The 14,752-nt window shown below is 41.3% G+C and overlaps 1 protein-coding gene across 10 annotated transcripts in view; it reads left to right on the plus strand.

Annotated features, from left to right (window-relative positions):
* The window catches only part of SPATA6L (spermatogenesis associated 6 like), a 60,883-nt gene that overhangs the window by 41,062 nt on the left and 5,069 nt on the right, over positions 1-14,752 (plus strand). For 8 of the 10 annotated variants that reach the window (XM_007182212.2, XM_007182214.2, XM_007182215.2 and 5 more), the window contains 6 exons: positions 617-856; positions 2,879-2,981; positions 5,708-5,742; positions 6,488-6,684; positions 12,445-12,538; positions 13,600-13,702. In XM_007182212.2, coding sequence (XP_007182274.2) covers positions 617-856; positions 2,879-2,981; positions 5,708-5,742; positions 6,488-6,684; positions 12,445-12,538; positions 13,600-13,689 — 759 coding nt within the window. In that variant the 3' untranslated portion in view covers positions 13,690-13,702. The remainder of the gene's footprint in view (positions 1-616; positions 857-2,878; positions 2,982-5,707; positions 5,743-6,487; positions 6,685-12,444; positions 12,539-13,599; positions 13,703-14,752) is intronic. The other 2 variants (XM_007182213.2, XM_007182216.2) reach the window with 2 other exon arrangements.

Raw genomic sequence — 14,752 nt, forward strand, 5'->3', positions numbered from 1 at the left:
ATGCAAAACTGCAAGTCCCCGGTCCCTTGCTCCTCCTCTAGTCTTACAGTCTCCCTCTAGCGCCCTCTAGTGGTGGACCCTAACAGAACAGCTGGAAAAGCCGAAGGGGGTTTGCAGAGTGCCAGGTCCAGTATCATAAAGCTGAGTATAGAAAGGTGGGTTTGGAGCTGAAAGGAAAGTGCTTACTCACCAATATAGTTGGTTTCTAATTTTTGAAGTGTTCTAAGAATTTCTGTAGCTATACATATAGCCATAATTATTTCCTTATAATAAATTCCTTGAAGTGAAATTGCTGGACCCAAGTATATGCCAAATTCTCTCTCTCTCTCTCACTATATTTCTACATCTATCAATCATCTGTCTATGATGGGGTGGGGGGGTTATCTGATACTTTCCAACTTTCTCATAATACAAATAAATCTCACTGCTAATAGTTGAAATATACTAGTGATACTAACGTGACCTGAAGAAAAATTTTAAAATGCCCTTCCTTAAATACATGTTTTATAAATCTGAGATGTTCAGTCTTCTACCTTAGTTAAAGTTCAGTTAAACACAGTTATATTCTGATTGAGTTTTCTTCTTTAAAAATATTGTTTCTTTTTTGGGGTTTCAGGAAGAAAGATGTAAGTCCCGAAGGCCTTTATCTACATCAAATGGACCAAAATTCCCCTTAAGTAGTATAAAGATGAAATCAAGGGAGAGTAATCTCGACAGACTGCCCCAAGGCATGCAGTCCCGGCCGCCCTCTCCATACTTCACCAGGCGTTTCTTTCAGGACCAGTCAGCTCAACTGAATCTTGGAGATAGTTTCAAAATACCCAGAGAAAGCAAACCTCCATTTGTAGTAAGACACGTGAGCCTAAAATTATTTTTCACAGTCCTTTGGAATGGTGAGGGTGTGAATGAGGGTGGAATAAAGGAAGGTTGGACCATGAAAACAAATGGGTAAGTAAATAAATAGAGGAAATTCAAATTGAATGACAACTATGATTAAATTATGTTCACTTCCTAGAGTCATTGTCAGGAAAGATGTCTTATGCAGAAGACTTGCTTAGTAAATGTCTGCCATCCCTATTTTTAATTTCTGAAAATTATTAATAGAGAGTATTATCTACATATGATAACCGGCCACTGTCCAGAAAAATCAGTGAACTGTCAGTGGTAGAAGATGCATATCAAAGGCTGGCATATACTCTGTACCAATCTGAAACCAAAGCCTCATCTGTTTTAAGAAAACTGGTTTGACTTTTCTTAGTGAAGTTGTTGCTTAATGGCCACACTTTTAAGAGCAGGAAACATATGTGTGCAGGAAGATGCAATGATGTGCCGTAGTCAAAGCCCTTAATTAAAGTTATCTTAGATTTAGCCCTCAGGAAATAGTAGGCAAATTTAATCACACTTGTTCTCATAGTCTCAAGATTTTTTGACTACTATAAAAGTAAAGGAAAATGTAGAAGAGTTCAAGAAAAAAATTACCCACAGGTTCACCAGAATAATAAAATCATTGTTTAATTTGATACATTTTCTTTTGCCTTTTTTTGGTGTTCATAATGCCTTATTTTTTCCCACAAAGTTGTAATTATACTGTATATACAGATTCGTTTCTTTTACAGTTTATTCGTTTATTTACAGTTAATATCACATTAAAAACACTTCCAGTATTAGTTCATATTTTTCATGAACACCATTCCACATTCTAGTTCATGACTTATTCTTCGGAATGTTAACTATTGATATTATTGTCAAGTTGATAATTGGACTTAAAGTTACCCGTGATGATGTTTGTGCATTAGACACAAGAAATGAAGCATATGGTAAATCTCAACGGCAAAGTGCTTTTGAGATGACTGGAGATAGAGTTGGTTTGTAGGTAGAACAGAGATGTTGTTTGGCTAGAAAGTACAGGATAGCTGTTTTCTTCATGGTGACCTGGGTAAAAATGTCTGGCAAAATCTAGCAACCACTCTTTAAACATGGCTTCATACAAATATTGTTGAATTGAGTTTATTGAGTCTGATTTATCTCATGTGACATGAATTTTTATAAAATACAACTTTAGTGTATGCCATTATGGGCTAAATAACCTTAAAATCTTGGAAGTTTTCTTAGGGAATTAAAACTTGCTTGATACTTTTATTTAACAAATTCTTATACAGTCTTTACTAATGTGCCAAGCTCCTAAGTGCTCTTTTATTTAGCCAGATTTCCTGATGATATCTGAAGTTTAAGTAGCAGCATTAAAATGTAGAGGACCTGATGTTGTCAAGATTGTAAATTGTAATCAAAGTATTTCTTGAAGTAGAATGAAGAGTAATATTATAACATGCTTTCTTGAAATTAAAAAAAAAAAAACAGAAATAAACAACGTTACAAAGAAACTCCAGCAACTCTATGTCATACATATTCTGGAAGAGTCTCTATTTCAAGTATTTTGACATGTTGGCAGATCATGTTGTCCAGTGTAGGAAAATACGGTTACCTTAAGTAAAATAATACAGTCACCACTATTCTTTTTTTCAAGGATATAGACACTCAGTACTACTCAGACTGTTTAGGAACATGAAACTCTGTCTGGTTCTAAAAGAATGTGAAATAAATGTCACGTGCTGTTTTCTGGGCTGGAGCCTTACCAGTGGTTAGAATATGATTTGTGCCTAGTGTTAGCCCATGTCTTCGTGTTCTAACCTCAGTGGAGGTAGGGACAGACAGGTTTCCCTATTGGGTATAACATTTTATATACTTGGAGACTGTGATTTAATCTGTTCCCAACCTCTTTTCTCACCTGCATGACTGTGACTGAGGGGGAGAAAGGCATTACAGGTAATGAGGAGAAGGTAATACAAGCTACAGTGGGTTCAAGTCTCATTCCTTTCAGGTGGACAGTGCAAAGCCCTTTGGTGAGAACAGTTCAGAGCATCATTCCCAGAAGTCTAGAAGAAAATCTGACTTTTCAAACTTTCCATTTCCAGTGAGAAGAGGTACTTGAGTTTCTTGTTATTCCTATACAGTTTCCCCATGGGAACGAATGCATCCTACCTACCTCTAAGTCTTCTTTCATTCTGAGGAATCACATGTTTCTTTGGAAATTCAGGGCCTAATTCTCAGGTGCCCTCCCGCTGTGGAGTTTCCAGGGAGGGAGTTCCCATGAGCAGAGTCAGCTAAGAAGCTGTTTCAGAGTTCCCCTAGCTGTTGAAGGAGACTGCTCTGAGTAGTGTGACCACTGAGCGTGCTCTGGTTGTGATTGTTCCCTGGCTGGGCTGGAAAAGCAGGGAGCATCTTGTCCTGGTGGAATCTTCTTGCTAAGGTACCACTGATAGCTAACATATAGGACTCTCCATTTCTCTGGATAGGAAGCAGCAGGGGATTGGTGGAGATCAGGAGATGCAACACTTACTTTACAAGATTCCATGTCAGCAAGGAGAGGCAATTTGTCTGAAGCAGTGAGGTTAAGGCAGGGGATCTCAAACATTTAGATTTCAGTACCCTTTTGCGTTAAGTATTATTGAAGACCCCAATGAACTTTGTGTATGCAGATGATATCTATCAATATTTAGTGTTAGAAATTAAAACTGAGAAATTTGTAAAATACAAGAATATACAAGCACACATTCCATTAGCCATCAGAGTGCTGATATAATGACATATCTTGTAGCTTTTGGAAAACTCCATTATATAGTTATGAGAGAAAGAGAGTGAAAAAGAGATTAATATTATTAGGAGAACAGTTTTGATCTTGCAGAGCTCCTGAAAGGTCTTAGGGACCCAGGGGGAGGCCCCTGGATCACACACTGAGAGGCACTGGGTTAAGGCCTCCCTGGGAGGCCTTTACTTTATGATTGAAATACATGAACCATGTCAATACTGAAGGTCAGGGCAGTGAATTTCAACCATTCCTGAATTAATAAAAATTCTTAGGCTAGAAAGGGATGGTGGTGGCCCATTCTCTTGACTCTTGGTGAGACTGGACCTGTACCATCTCTGACAACAGGGTTTCCTATCTTAGGCTGAAAGGTTTATACTTTTAAGGGGCTGCACATTCTCTTGTGTTAACTCAAGCCGGTGTCCTTGAATCACTGTGACTGTTCTACAGCAGCAAACCAAGGACAGAAGACAGGGTTTGAAGCAGAAAGTGCTTCATCACCTCTGACATTTAAGTCCTTTGGATTGAAAATCACCCATGTAGCCCATAAAAGCAGCACTGTCTTCCCCATTACTGTGAAATCAAGCAACAGGAAATGTCCTTTCCCAGGGAGGACAGTTGGGCTTAATGCTAGCTCAATTACAACGGGACTCATATATCATATTGGTCTCAGGCTTTGTCTTTCTTAATCCTGGCAGGTGGAGAACTAAGGTTCCAGAGAGGTTACAGAGTGTGTACAGGTCACACACCAAGTTTTTGGCATACTTACATTTAGAGAAGACGTTCAGACCTCTGGGCTCAGATCCTTGGAATCCCTGTAGCTTCCAAGCCAGACTTTTCCTTAGGTCACCTGTCAGCTCATTCATTCAGGCCTAAAGTAGAATAAAGCAGTGCTTCTCAAACTTCAGTGTGCATTTGAATCACCTGGGGATCTTGTTAAAGTGCAGATTCTGATTCCGTAAGGCTGGGGTGGGGCCTGGAATCCTTCTTTTCTAACAAGCTTCCAGGTGATACCGATGCAGCTAGTCCATGGACTACACTTTGAGAAGCTAGAGAACAAGGGCACACTCCCCATGAAAGGGAGTGTTCAAAAATCAGTAGCAAGGGGGTTCCTAGGCAACAGGGCAGGTTTATGGTTATAGCTGAAAAGGGGCTTAGCATTACCAATTCCCTGCTCAGCTGGGAGTTGGGTAGAAGAGAGCTTCTGGGACAAGATGCCCACACACATACGTGCATGCCCAGAGGATATGACAATTAGCATGCTTTAAAAAATCCCTTTTTATATCTTCCTTCTTATTGCCAGTGGCATTGGGGAATCAGCAGTCCCTTGTCACTGCCTAAGCCCCAGTCATGCTGGGGGAAGCCACGGTGGCCTTAGCATAGCCTTGCAAATACTCATTTCAAAAGCATTTTTTTTTTCAACCTGGAAAAATCCCATTTATTCTTGTCTTTTTTCTGTGTGTATTTATTACTTCTAGTAATTCTTACCATTCTCTGGCATTAGGTCTATTTACTTATTATGATTACTTGGGTAATCATAATGATTTACACTTTTGCTGTGTTGTTTTTCCAAGCTCTTATGTATTCATTTTTGTATCTACCTTGGACAAGTACACTCAAGAGTTTCTGCATAAGTAGGATTTTATGTAAACCAAATATAAAGGGAATGCCAGAAGAGGCAAAGGGTATGAATTTTACATTGAGCCAGATGGCTTTCTTTTAGGCCCTGGGCACCTGGGCAAATAAGAGTTTTCCAGGCTGCCCAAGGGCTACTGAACTTATTGCTTCACTTTAGACTCCTGTTTACTCTTCCTGTATCCATACGTGCTGTCATTAATATAACCTCATTGTTGACCTCAAGAGGACAGTAAAACTAATAGATAAATTGCTGTGACTTCAGGAAGACTTAAAGGTGATGGTATAATTTACAAGGGAGCATTTAAATTCTCTGATAATTCATTCATTGTGTAATATTTTTGTACTTCTGTGGAATAAATGTAACAGCAGCTTTAGGGGTAACTGGTAATAATGAGTCATTGAAACACCTGTTCCTCTTTCTTCTAGCTTCTTCTCTTGACAGCCTTGCAGCTAACGTAAAGGTAATTTTAGAAGTAGCATTTGTAAACTGATTTATTTCCAGCTATCTAATGTCAATTATTGTGCTTTCTCCCATGAGTGGTGGAAAGTATATTACTAGCTAATGCTGGTTATGGAATTGCTGTAGTTTAACTTGAGTTGCTTTGCTTTAGTTGGTTTATTCCCCTCATATACACTCTTTTCATTTGTAGGATGAATCACCAGTGAGGGTGTATGTAGGCCCAATATCTACTTTATCAGTAGGGATTTTCATTACTTTTTCTCTAATCGAGTACCTTTGTATATAGAGGTGGTAAATCACTTGTTCTTAAAGTTTGATTGGTTTATTCAGGTGAAGGTGCAAACTTCCATGTTACAACATGAGAATGGATATATGCAAAGAAAATGGAGTACACTGAGCTTCCTTTGCCATAGCAGTTAAATATTTTGTCTAAAAAATTATGTCTTTCCCAAACCCAATAATCTCCAATCCTTACAAACCAAAGCTCAGAGCATGAGTTTATTGTGGCTTGTGAATATATGCCAAATGTACAGAATTTTGGTTATCTTTCCTCGCCCTTGACTCCTGAGCATTTTGTCTCTAGTCTTCTCTACTCCCACCCCTCTTTTATTTGCAGGAGATCTCCAGGGCAGGTGTTCTATCATCTTGCCCTCAGTTCTCTTCCCTGTCCCACCCGGCCCCCAGCTCTAAATTAAGCAAACCAAAGCAAAAACTACAACTAAAGATTAATGCACATTGTCACTCAGGTTATCAGAGAGCCAGATGAACGGATTGTTTTAAGGAATGAATCACTATCATCGTTAGATTCAAGTAAATTTGGAAAGCCCTTGGCCAGTTACAGTAACCAAGGGGATGCCGATTTCCACCGGGAAACTTCATTTGGCACCTCCCAGCACTCCAGATATCCCTGCCCTCTTCTGGATCAGCCCCTTCTCCGAGAAAGGTCAGCAGCAAGCACCCATCTCTTTGCTAGAAGAGTGCCTTGTGGTCTGGCAGGAGTAAAGTCAGGTCACTTCATCAGTTTGCTTCCTTAGGAATATTCAGCTGGGACAGCTGAATTTTTCCTTGAAAAATAATCCCAAAAGTAAGAATTGAGACTTTTCTCTTACCCTGGAAAGCATATCTCAGAATGCTTGTTGAAAATGGGACAGACAGCTAACTTGGCATAGGTACTATTTATCTATCCATTATTATGTCATAAATTTTAGAACTCAAGCTTTTGATTTCACCAGTATAAAAGAACTCACTATAGAACGTTTGGAAATTATAGAAAAATGAAAAGAAGTGAAAAAAAAATCACCTATAGTCCTGCCACCCAAAGACAAGCCTGATTAATATGCGGGTGTATTTTCTTTCTCTTTTTCTAGACAACGTTTGTTGGCTTGTTTATATTATTGTCACACACACACACACACACACACACACACACAAACCCACAATTGCATATGTCTGGAGGGCAGGCCAGAGATTGAGAGCAGGAACCTTTATTTTCCAAACTGCACTCCCAGCTGATGTGACTAGCCATCCGGTTTGCCCCAGACTGTCCTGATTTTAACCCTGACAATCCTGCCTTCTGGGAAACTTCTTGGTCCCAGGCAAACCAGGACAGTTGGTCACAACTCCAGGGAAGTAGCACGAAAGATAATATTTTTAAGATAGTTGTTTTGAATGAAAGATAGGCCAGTCTGCTTTTCTCTGCATTGTTAGTGATAAGAATAAGAAATCTCCACATAAAAATAATACAATTGCTAACAAAGAGACTTGTAGTAAATATCCCAGAACAAAAGTGGCACTGAAATTTTAGTAGGAATTATAAGAAAGTGACATTGCATTCTTAGACTTTTTTCAGAAATGATAGAATACCTTTATATTAAAATGGACTTGAGGAAACCAAGTAAAATATTTTGATAAAATCTACTAAGTAATGGTGAGTCCTTGATTAGTTACTATATTGGAAGAAAATAACACAACATAGGTTTTTAAAAATTGGCCTTGGCTCCCAGAGACAGGTGGTGAGAGACACATTTACACCCCTCTCTGGGCCTGGTCTCCCTTCTCTTCTGGCTTCTTCTCTTTCTACCAGCCTGCAGCTTAACAGGTGGACAGAGCAGGTGGGGGGTTACCCCAGATGTAAAGACTTAGAATTTATTTTAAACAGAGAAGGGGAGGAACCTTCAACTGGTGGTAGTCAGGACACTTGAGCTCTGCTCACCTGTCTCCAAGTGCTATGTGATCTCACACAAGTACTCAGCCTTTTAGACCTTAGTTTCCTCATCTGTAAAAGGGGTTTAGTGATCAAAGATCCATCCTCTTGCAGCCCACAGTGCTTCTTTGCTGCCAGAACTGGAAGAAGCTCATGGATTTTGCCCATGTGCCTTGTTTCCGTACATCACCCAAACTCCTTATAAGCAGCACAGCAAGCTTTTCTGAGGGACTGAATTGAGCATCCATTTATTGAGAACCTATTATGTGCAGTGTATGTGATCGTGACACGTCCTTGCTTCCCAGTGGCTCACACGCTAGACGGGGTGGCAGGCATGCCCCCATGTCACTAAATGTGAGATGGATTATGATGTGCACTTAACAGAAGTATAATCGAAATGTAGGGGAAAGGCAGAGCAGGAGGAGGTTAATTCCATTAGGAAGGAGATCTAGGAAGGCCTTGTTTCTTTTTAAATAAATTTGTTAGATGGTTTATGCATTCGTTCAACCAGTCTTTCCTGAGTATCTTTATGCAGCAGGACAGTAATTCTCAACTCTGGCTCACTGAAGAATTGCCTCATATTGAGTCAGAATCCTTGAGATTAGTACTGGGTGTGTGGAGGGGAATGCAGAATATCTGTGGTTAAAAGTGTGCCTCACCAATTATACCTCAATTGAAAAAAAAAAAGACACATGAAGAATCAGTTACCAATTCATGGCACTTAGTAGACATTCAATAAATACTTGCTGACACAAGGGAAAAAAACAGTGCCTCAGAAGAAAAACAGGATTGATAGTTAACCTGCTAGTCCTGGAATAGAAATGATAACATTTAAGACATTTCTTCTGATCTCTGAGAACTTGCAGAGGATGTTAAAAAAAAATGTACACAGTTTTCTACAAGGCAGAACTTTGAGAACAGTACAGCCCAAATGCTATCAGAGTATAAAGGAGAAGGAAAGTACTCTGGAATGTTTTATGGAGGGGGTGGCATTTTCATGGGGGCCCAGAGGGGAGGGGATCGGATTGTGATAGTTAATGGAGGGGAGGGATGGGAGGTGAGAAGGCAGGGGGTGCTGTCAGCTTCTAGAAGTTAGAGCAGCCTTGGGGAATAGTGGGTGCCAAGGCTGAGAGTCTGAGGGGGACTGTGGAAACCAAGCTAAGGAATTTGGGCTCAGTTGGAAGGCAGTGGGGAGCTTTTGCAAGTCATTCACAGGAATTAGCACAGTTGACTGTAGAATGATGACTCTGGCTGCAGACCAGAGTTTTAATCATTTATCTCTGATAAGTCAGCAAATTCTGTGTCCAAAGTCACTCTAAACTGATAAGTTTGGAACTAATCAAACTATGAATTTGTAAATAAGGTGACAAAGTATAACATGGTTACACAAAGGCTATCTGGTTTGCCCAAGACTGTCCTGGTTATAGCGCTGAAAGTCCTGCACTGTGGGAAACCTCTTAGTTCCAGGCATCCAGGATAGCTTGTCACCTTAACCTCCAGGGAAGTGGCACTGAAGATAATATTTTTAAGGCAGCTGTTCTGAGTAAAGGATATCGCTTTGTATCCTTGGGGAAGAATCCATTCCTCATTGACCTCAGTGTAGCCCCTGTGGAAGAATCCATTCCCCATTGACCTCACAGAGGTAGCCCTTGTAACACTAGGTGTTACTGTTATCGAACCAGGTTCGTTTGCCCTATGCACAGCAAGCCAAATGCTGAGGTGCAGAGAAAGTTTATTCACAACGCAGCCAGGTAAGGAGATGGGAGAACAAGTCTCAGATCCACCTCCCCAAAGGCAAGGGGCTTGAGATATTTATGGGATAAAAAAGCAGGGTGGTCTTAGGCATGGGGAAATGTGATTGGAGGTAGAGAAAAGGTGAAGTAATTGGTACTTTGCCCAGGCATATCTGGGTTACATGCTTCTTCATGGGATGCATGTTCAAAAATGGAGGTACTTAGCATGACCTGAGGGTGGAGTTTTTGGCCCTCTGATGTCAAAAAATTGTTCGTCAGATAACTGTGCAGACACAGTTTTAGGGTCAGTTATCCCAGCCAGTCTTAGCCAGCTTGAACTGGACAGGATCCAACTCCACGTTCTTGTAAAACAACTTAAGCCCACCATTACTATAGTGACCTGTGATGTCAGAGGCTTTATCTATAGGGGCGGTTAAGAAGTCTTGTGATATATTACCCTAGGCTATGTGAAGCTTGGAGGGTATGCAAATAAAGAAGGGAAAAAAGAATAAAAACAACTAAAGCAAGCTTAATCAGTAAAGGCGGTTTGTAAGAAGAGGGGTTTTTAACAAGCTGTTTCCTTATCTTCTGTAAGTCAAGCTCAAGAATTTCTGGTAGTCAACCGTAAGGGGCATAGTTTCACTACCAGTGCTTAGGCTCTGCCTCACTCACCGTTCTTTTCACATGAGCCACTGGGACAAGTCTCCCTCTGCTCAGATCACAGAAGTGCATGAGAAATACCTTTTGAGTTTCTGCTGACTTAATACTGAAATCAGCAAGGGCCAAGTTTGCAAGGATGAGATGGGAGGCAAGTTTTGGAGTGAGAATCACCCCAAGGTTTTAATGGAGGAAGTGGAAAACCCTTTTAACTAGCAGCATGGGAAATGGTAGTCCCAAACGTGGGAGAAACACTCTCAAGCCGGTTCCCTAGCTCCAGTGTCCGGATAGAGTCACATCCCTTCAGCATCCATCCTCAGTTCAGCATCCATCCGCAGTCGTCCCACTGCACAAGGAGAAGGCCATAATCAAGGCAGAGCACTGCTCTTGCCTGTTGACTCATCATTCTCAGAGGTCTTCAAATATAGTGTTGATTGTATATAGTAATAAGGGTAACAAGTGTACGGATAATTCTGGCACTGGTTACTCAAGGCCAATGAAAAAGCATTTGCAGTGTCCATTTGGTGGCTATTTTTAAATGCCAATTTTATTTATAGCTTCAAAATATTTCTATTTCTTCATCTTAAAAATTCTTAGAGGAGTGTAGAAATGATGTGTCTTGCCTTTTCTTAAACATGGGCAGTGCTTTAGGTGGTTCATTCATTTGCTGTGAGTCATTTTCCTGGGTTGGTAATGGATTTGTGTAGATCCAGTCATTCTCTCGGTCTTGTCTCCCTGGAAACCAGAGGGTACATGCTCCTGGTACAGGGAGCCAGGATGGGTGGCCTGGATGTGGGTGCCAAACCGAGCAGAGGGGCAACTGCACAGGGACTCATTAGTGTGGTGGCCACAACAACAACTGGATTGATTCTCACATGTTTCTGTCATTTCCAGTGTTTACTGTATATTAGTTAAAAAGAACGATTTTATCCAAATTGCTAAAATTTTTAGGCATTTTAAGAAAACAATATCTGTGCTTTTCATAATCAAACTGCAAATTCTGCCTCAACTTAAGAATTGGTACTCACTTCCCTCCCCAAAATGAATGAATGAATGGATGAATTCAATCACTCAAGAAATATGTATTAAATTCCTACTGTGGTATTCAAAGCCCTGAGATGAGCTATTAGCCCAAGAGGCTCAGTCCCAATTTCAGTCTAGGAGGAGAGACAGACATTAGCCAAATAATGACAAAATGTCCACTGGGGGAAGTGCTATGAATGAGGGGTGAATGGATTCCAAGTGCATGAAATAGGGAAGCCGACTTCCTCTACAGCGGGGGTCCCCAACCCCCCCAGGCCGCGGACCGGTACCAGTCCGTACCAGTTAGGAACTGGGCCGCACAGCAGGAGGTGAGTGGCAGGCGAGCTCGCGAAGCTTCATCTGCTGCTCCGCGTCGCTCGCATTACGGCCTGAACTCTCCCCCGCCCCACCCCGGTGCCAAAAAGTGTCTTCCACAAAACCAGTCCCTAGTGCCAAAAAGGTTGGGGACCACTGCTCTACAGGAAGGGGCTCAGGAAGGATCTTCCTGAGAATTCAATAACTTGAATTGAGCTCTGAAGGTGGGTAGGACTCAACATGAGCGGGGATGGGGGTTGGGGGTGGCAGCATTCTACCCGAGGGAGCAGCGCTGGCAAGTGCCTGTGGAAGGGAGAAAATTCAGCCTGTTTGAGGAACTGAAAGACACTGTAAGATCTGTGGTTAAGTTTGGGTCTGGGTGGCCTAAAGTAAATGACACATAAAATACCCCGTGGTGGAAAACAGTTGGGATTAAATTTTGTATTAAAAATTTGGGGGTTACATGTTTTAAAAGTAAAAACAGGATTTGCTCTTTAGAGAAATATCTAAAATACACAGTAAATTACAAAGAAGAAAAGAGTCACACACCCTGACACACACCATTTTTAACATCTTGGTTGTTTTTATTCCCAGTGCTTTTCCTATACCTAGGTTTAATAAAGACATTGAAACTACACTATGCACACTGTTTTGCATGTTGCTGCTTTTTTTCTCACCTTTAAGTTATAAATATCGACCCTTATTGTTATGCACTCTAAGTGTCCTTTTTATCAGCTGCATAATACTCCACCCTGTTTACTCTGTTGAGCAGGTTCCACCCTGGGTCCCAGTCCATGTGGAAGAAGATCCACGAAAGGGTCTGCAGTCATCTGATGTCCCACAGATCTCAGCAACACCTAAACAAGGTCAGGGCTTCTGATGGAATTAGATCTTTGCTGACAAAATAATATGGGAACTGGGTCTCACAGTCTAGCAGGGGAGACAGACATTAATCAAGTAACCACAGAAATAAATGTAAAATTGTGATGCTCACCAAGGAGGTTACATGGTATCCTGAGAGTGTATGAAAAGGAGTATTTGACTTGGTTGGCAGTCAGGGCAGGCTTCCCTGAGGAAGAGACAGTGGAGCTTCAATCTGAGTGATGAGTAGCAGCTACTTTGGAGAACAGCACACATCAAGCAGAGGTCCTGCAGCGAGAGGGAGCACGGTCCTGTCAAAGAACTTAGAGAACACAGTGTAACTGGCCCGAAGCACATTTCCTTCCGCTCTGGACAGGAATCCCTGTGCAGGGAAGAATCTAGGGACGTGTGTGGTCTGCATGAGCTCACAACATGGAAAAAAGTTTCCCTCAAAGTTCATAAGGTGTTTTTCACTGTTTGACTTTTATGGGGGTGAGGGGAGTGTTTCTGATCCATAGATAGATAAACCCAGCACTTTGTCTACTGCAGATGTACAGCCATTAGCTGTGACCTGTCACCAGTTCAAAAAAATTCAACTGGAAGGTTGACATTGCCCCCTCTGGTTGGATTTAACTATACCATGTAGTTGAATTGGTCATCTTGACTTATTTAAATGCTGGCATTTAAATGAATGTTGATTACCCTAATCACCAGGGTCTGGATTACTTTACTGCCTGTCTGCAAAGTCATTTGCTTTGCTTTGTTAATTCGTAGTTTTTTCAAGTAAGGGAATCCCTTTAAAATGTAAAAAGAATAAAAGGAAGAAAGGGAAGAGGGAGGGGGTGTGGGAGAGAAGAAGGAAGAGGAAAGAGAAAGAAAGAGAGATAAAGGGAGGGAGGGGGAAGAAAAGAAATAATATCTATATACACACATATATCATGAACACAATATATATGGCGTATATGGGATTCATAGACCTCTTAAATGCAAAACTACACATCCAGATATCCTTGATCTGTATTACATTATGAGTAATGCAATTGCTGGATTTGTTTTTGTTATATAGGAAGATTCCATCTCTGAAGTAAAGAATATCCTTGAAAGACCAAGCTACCCTCTGAAGAAATGTCCGGTGCATGAACAGAGATATTTTTAAACTGCTGTTCTATGTAAGTAAGCAGCTTAAGTGCTTCTTGTTGATTTGCTAAAATAATTTCAGTTTCCTGCTACAATATAAAGTACCTAGAAAATGTGGCGGACAGGAGTCGAGGAGGAGATAAGAGCCACATTCTTCCTTCAGACAGCACATATGCGGGCCTGCCAGCAGTCTCGCCTCTTGTATCCTCCCCCCTACCCCCTTACCTAATGGTCCCTCTTTCAGCTCCTCAAACACAAGCTCCTTCCGACTGTGGGGCCTTTGCATGTGCTCTCTGACTGGAATACTTCTTCCTGACCCTGTATGGGTCACTTCTCTTTACCTTTCGGGTCTCATGACTTTCCATGACACCCCCTCCCACTCTGAGGTACACCTTTTTAGCCCTCTGCAGTTTTCTTTCATAAAGTATGACACAGTTCATTGTTATATTTTTATGTGGGTTGATTGCTTAAAAGTCTGCTCCTTCTACTTGAATGACACCTTCCCGAGGTCAGGGACTCTGCCGTCCTGCTCACTATTTTACAGCCAGAATTACAGTGGGATCCCATTTAACTTAGGTGAACTCAACCACACATGCCAGGTGTGTGCCCTGAACAAGAGCCTTCCTTCCCCCCACCACCCTGTCGCCACCCTTGCATCAGACGACCTTCCACTGTGGTTGGTGCTCAGTAAATATTTTTTGTGGGAGGCTGTTGAATGAGGTGATGAGGCAACTCTTGAATTCAGATGTGTGGTAAGAAGTTCATCATTTTGTGGGCTGTCGTCATTTCTTAGGTTTTCTCTTCTTTCCCTTCCTACCCAGGCCCAGCATAAGAATAGCTCTTCCTTATTAAGTGCTTCCTGAGTGCCAGGAACTGGCCTGAATACTTCACTTGTATTAAATGAATTAATATTTAATTATCACAACAACTCTGTGAAGTAGGTACTGTCACCAGTTCCATTTCACAGGGAAACTGAGGCAAGGAGAGGTTAAGTGCGTTGCTCAAGGTAACATGGCTAGTGAATGGCCCAGCTACAGTCTGAACCCACGTGATCTGGCTTCAGTGACCATGCTTTTAACCAT

This window comes from Balaenoptera acutorostrata, chromosome 6 (assembly GCF_949987535.1).
Source record: "Balaenoptera acutorostrata chromosome 6, mBalAcu1.1, whole genome shotgun sequence".
NCBI lineage: Eukaryota > Metazoa > Chordata > Mammalia > Artiodactyla > Balaenopteridae > Balaenoptera > Balaenoptera acutorostrata.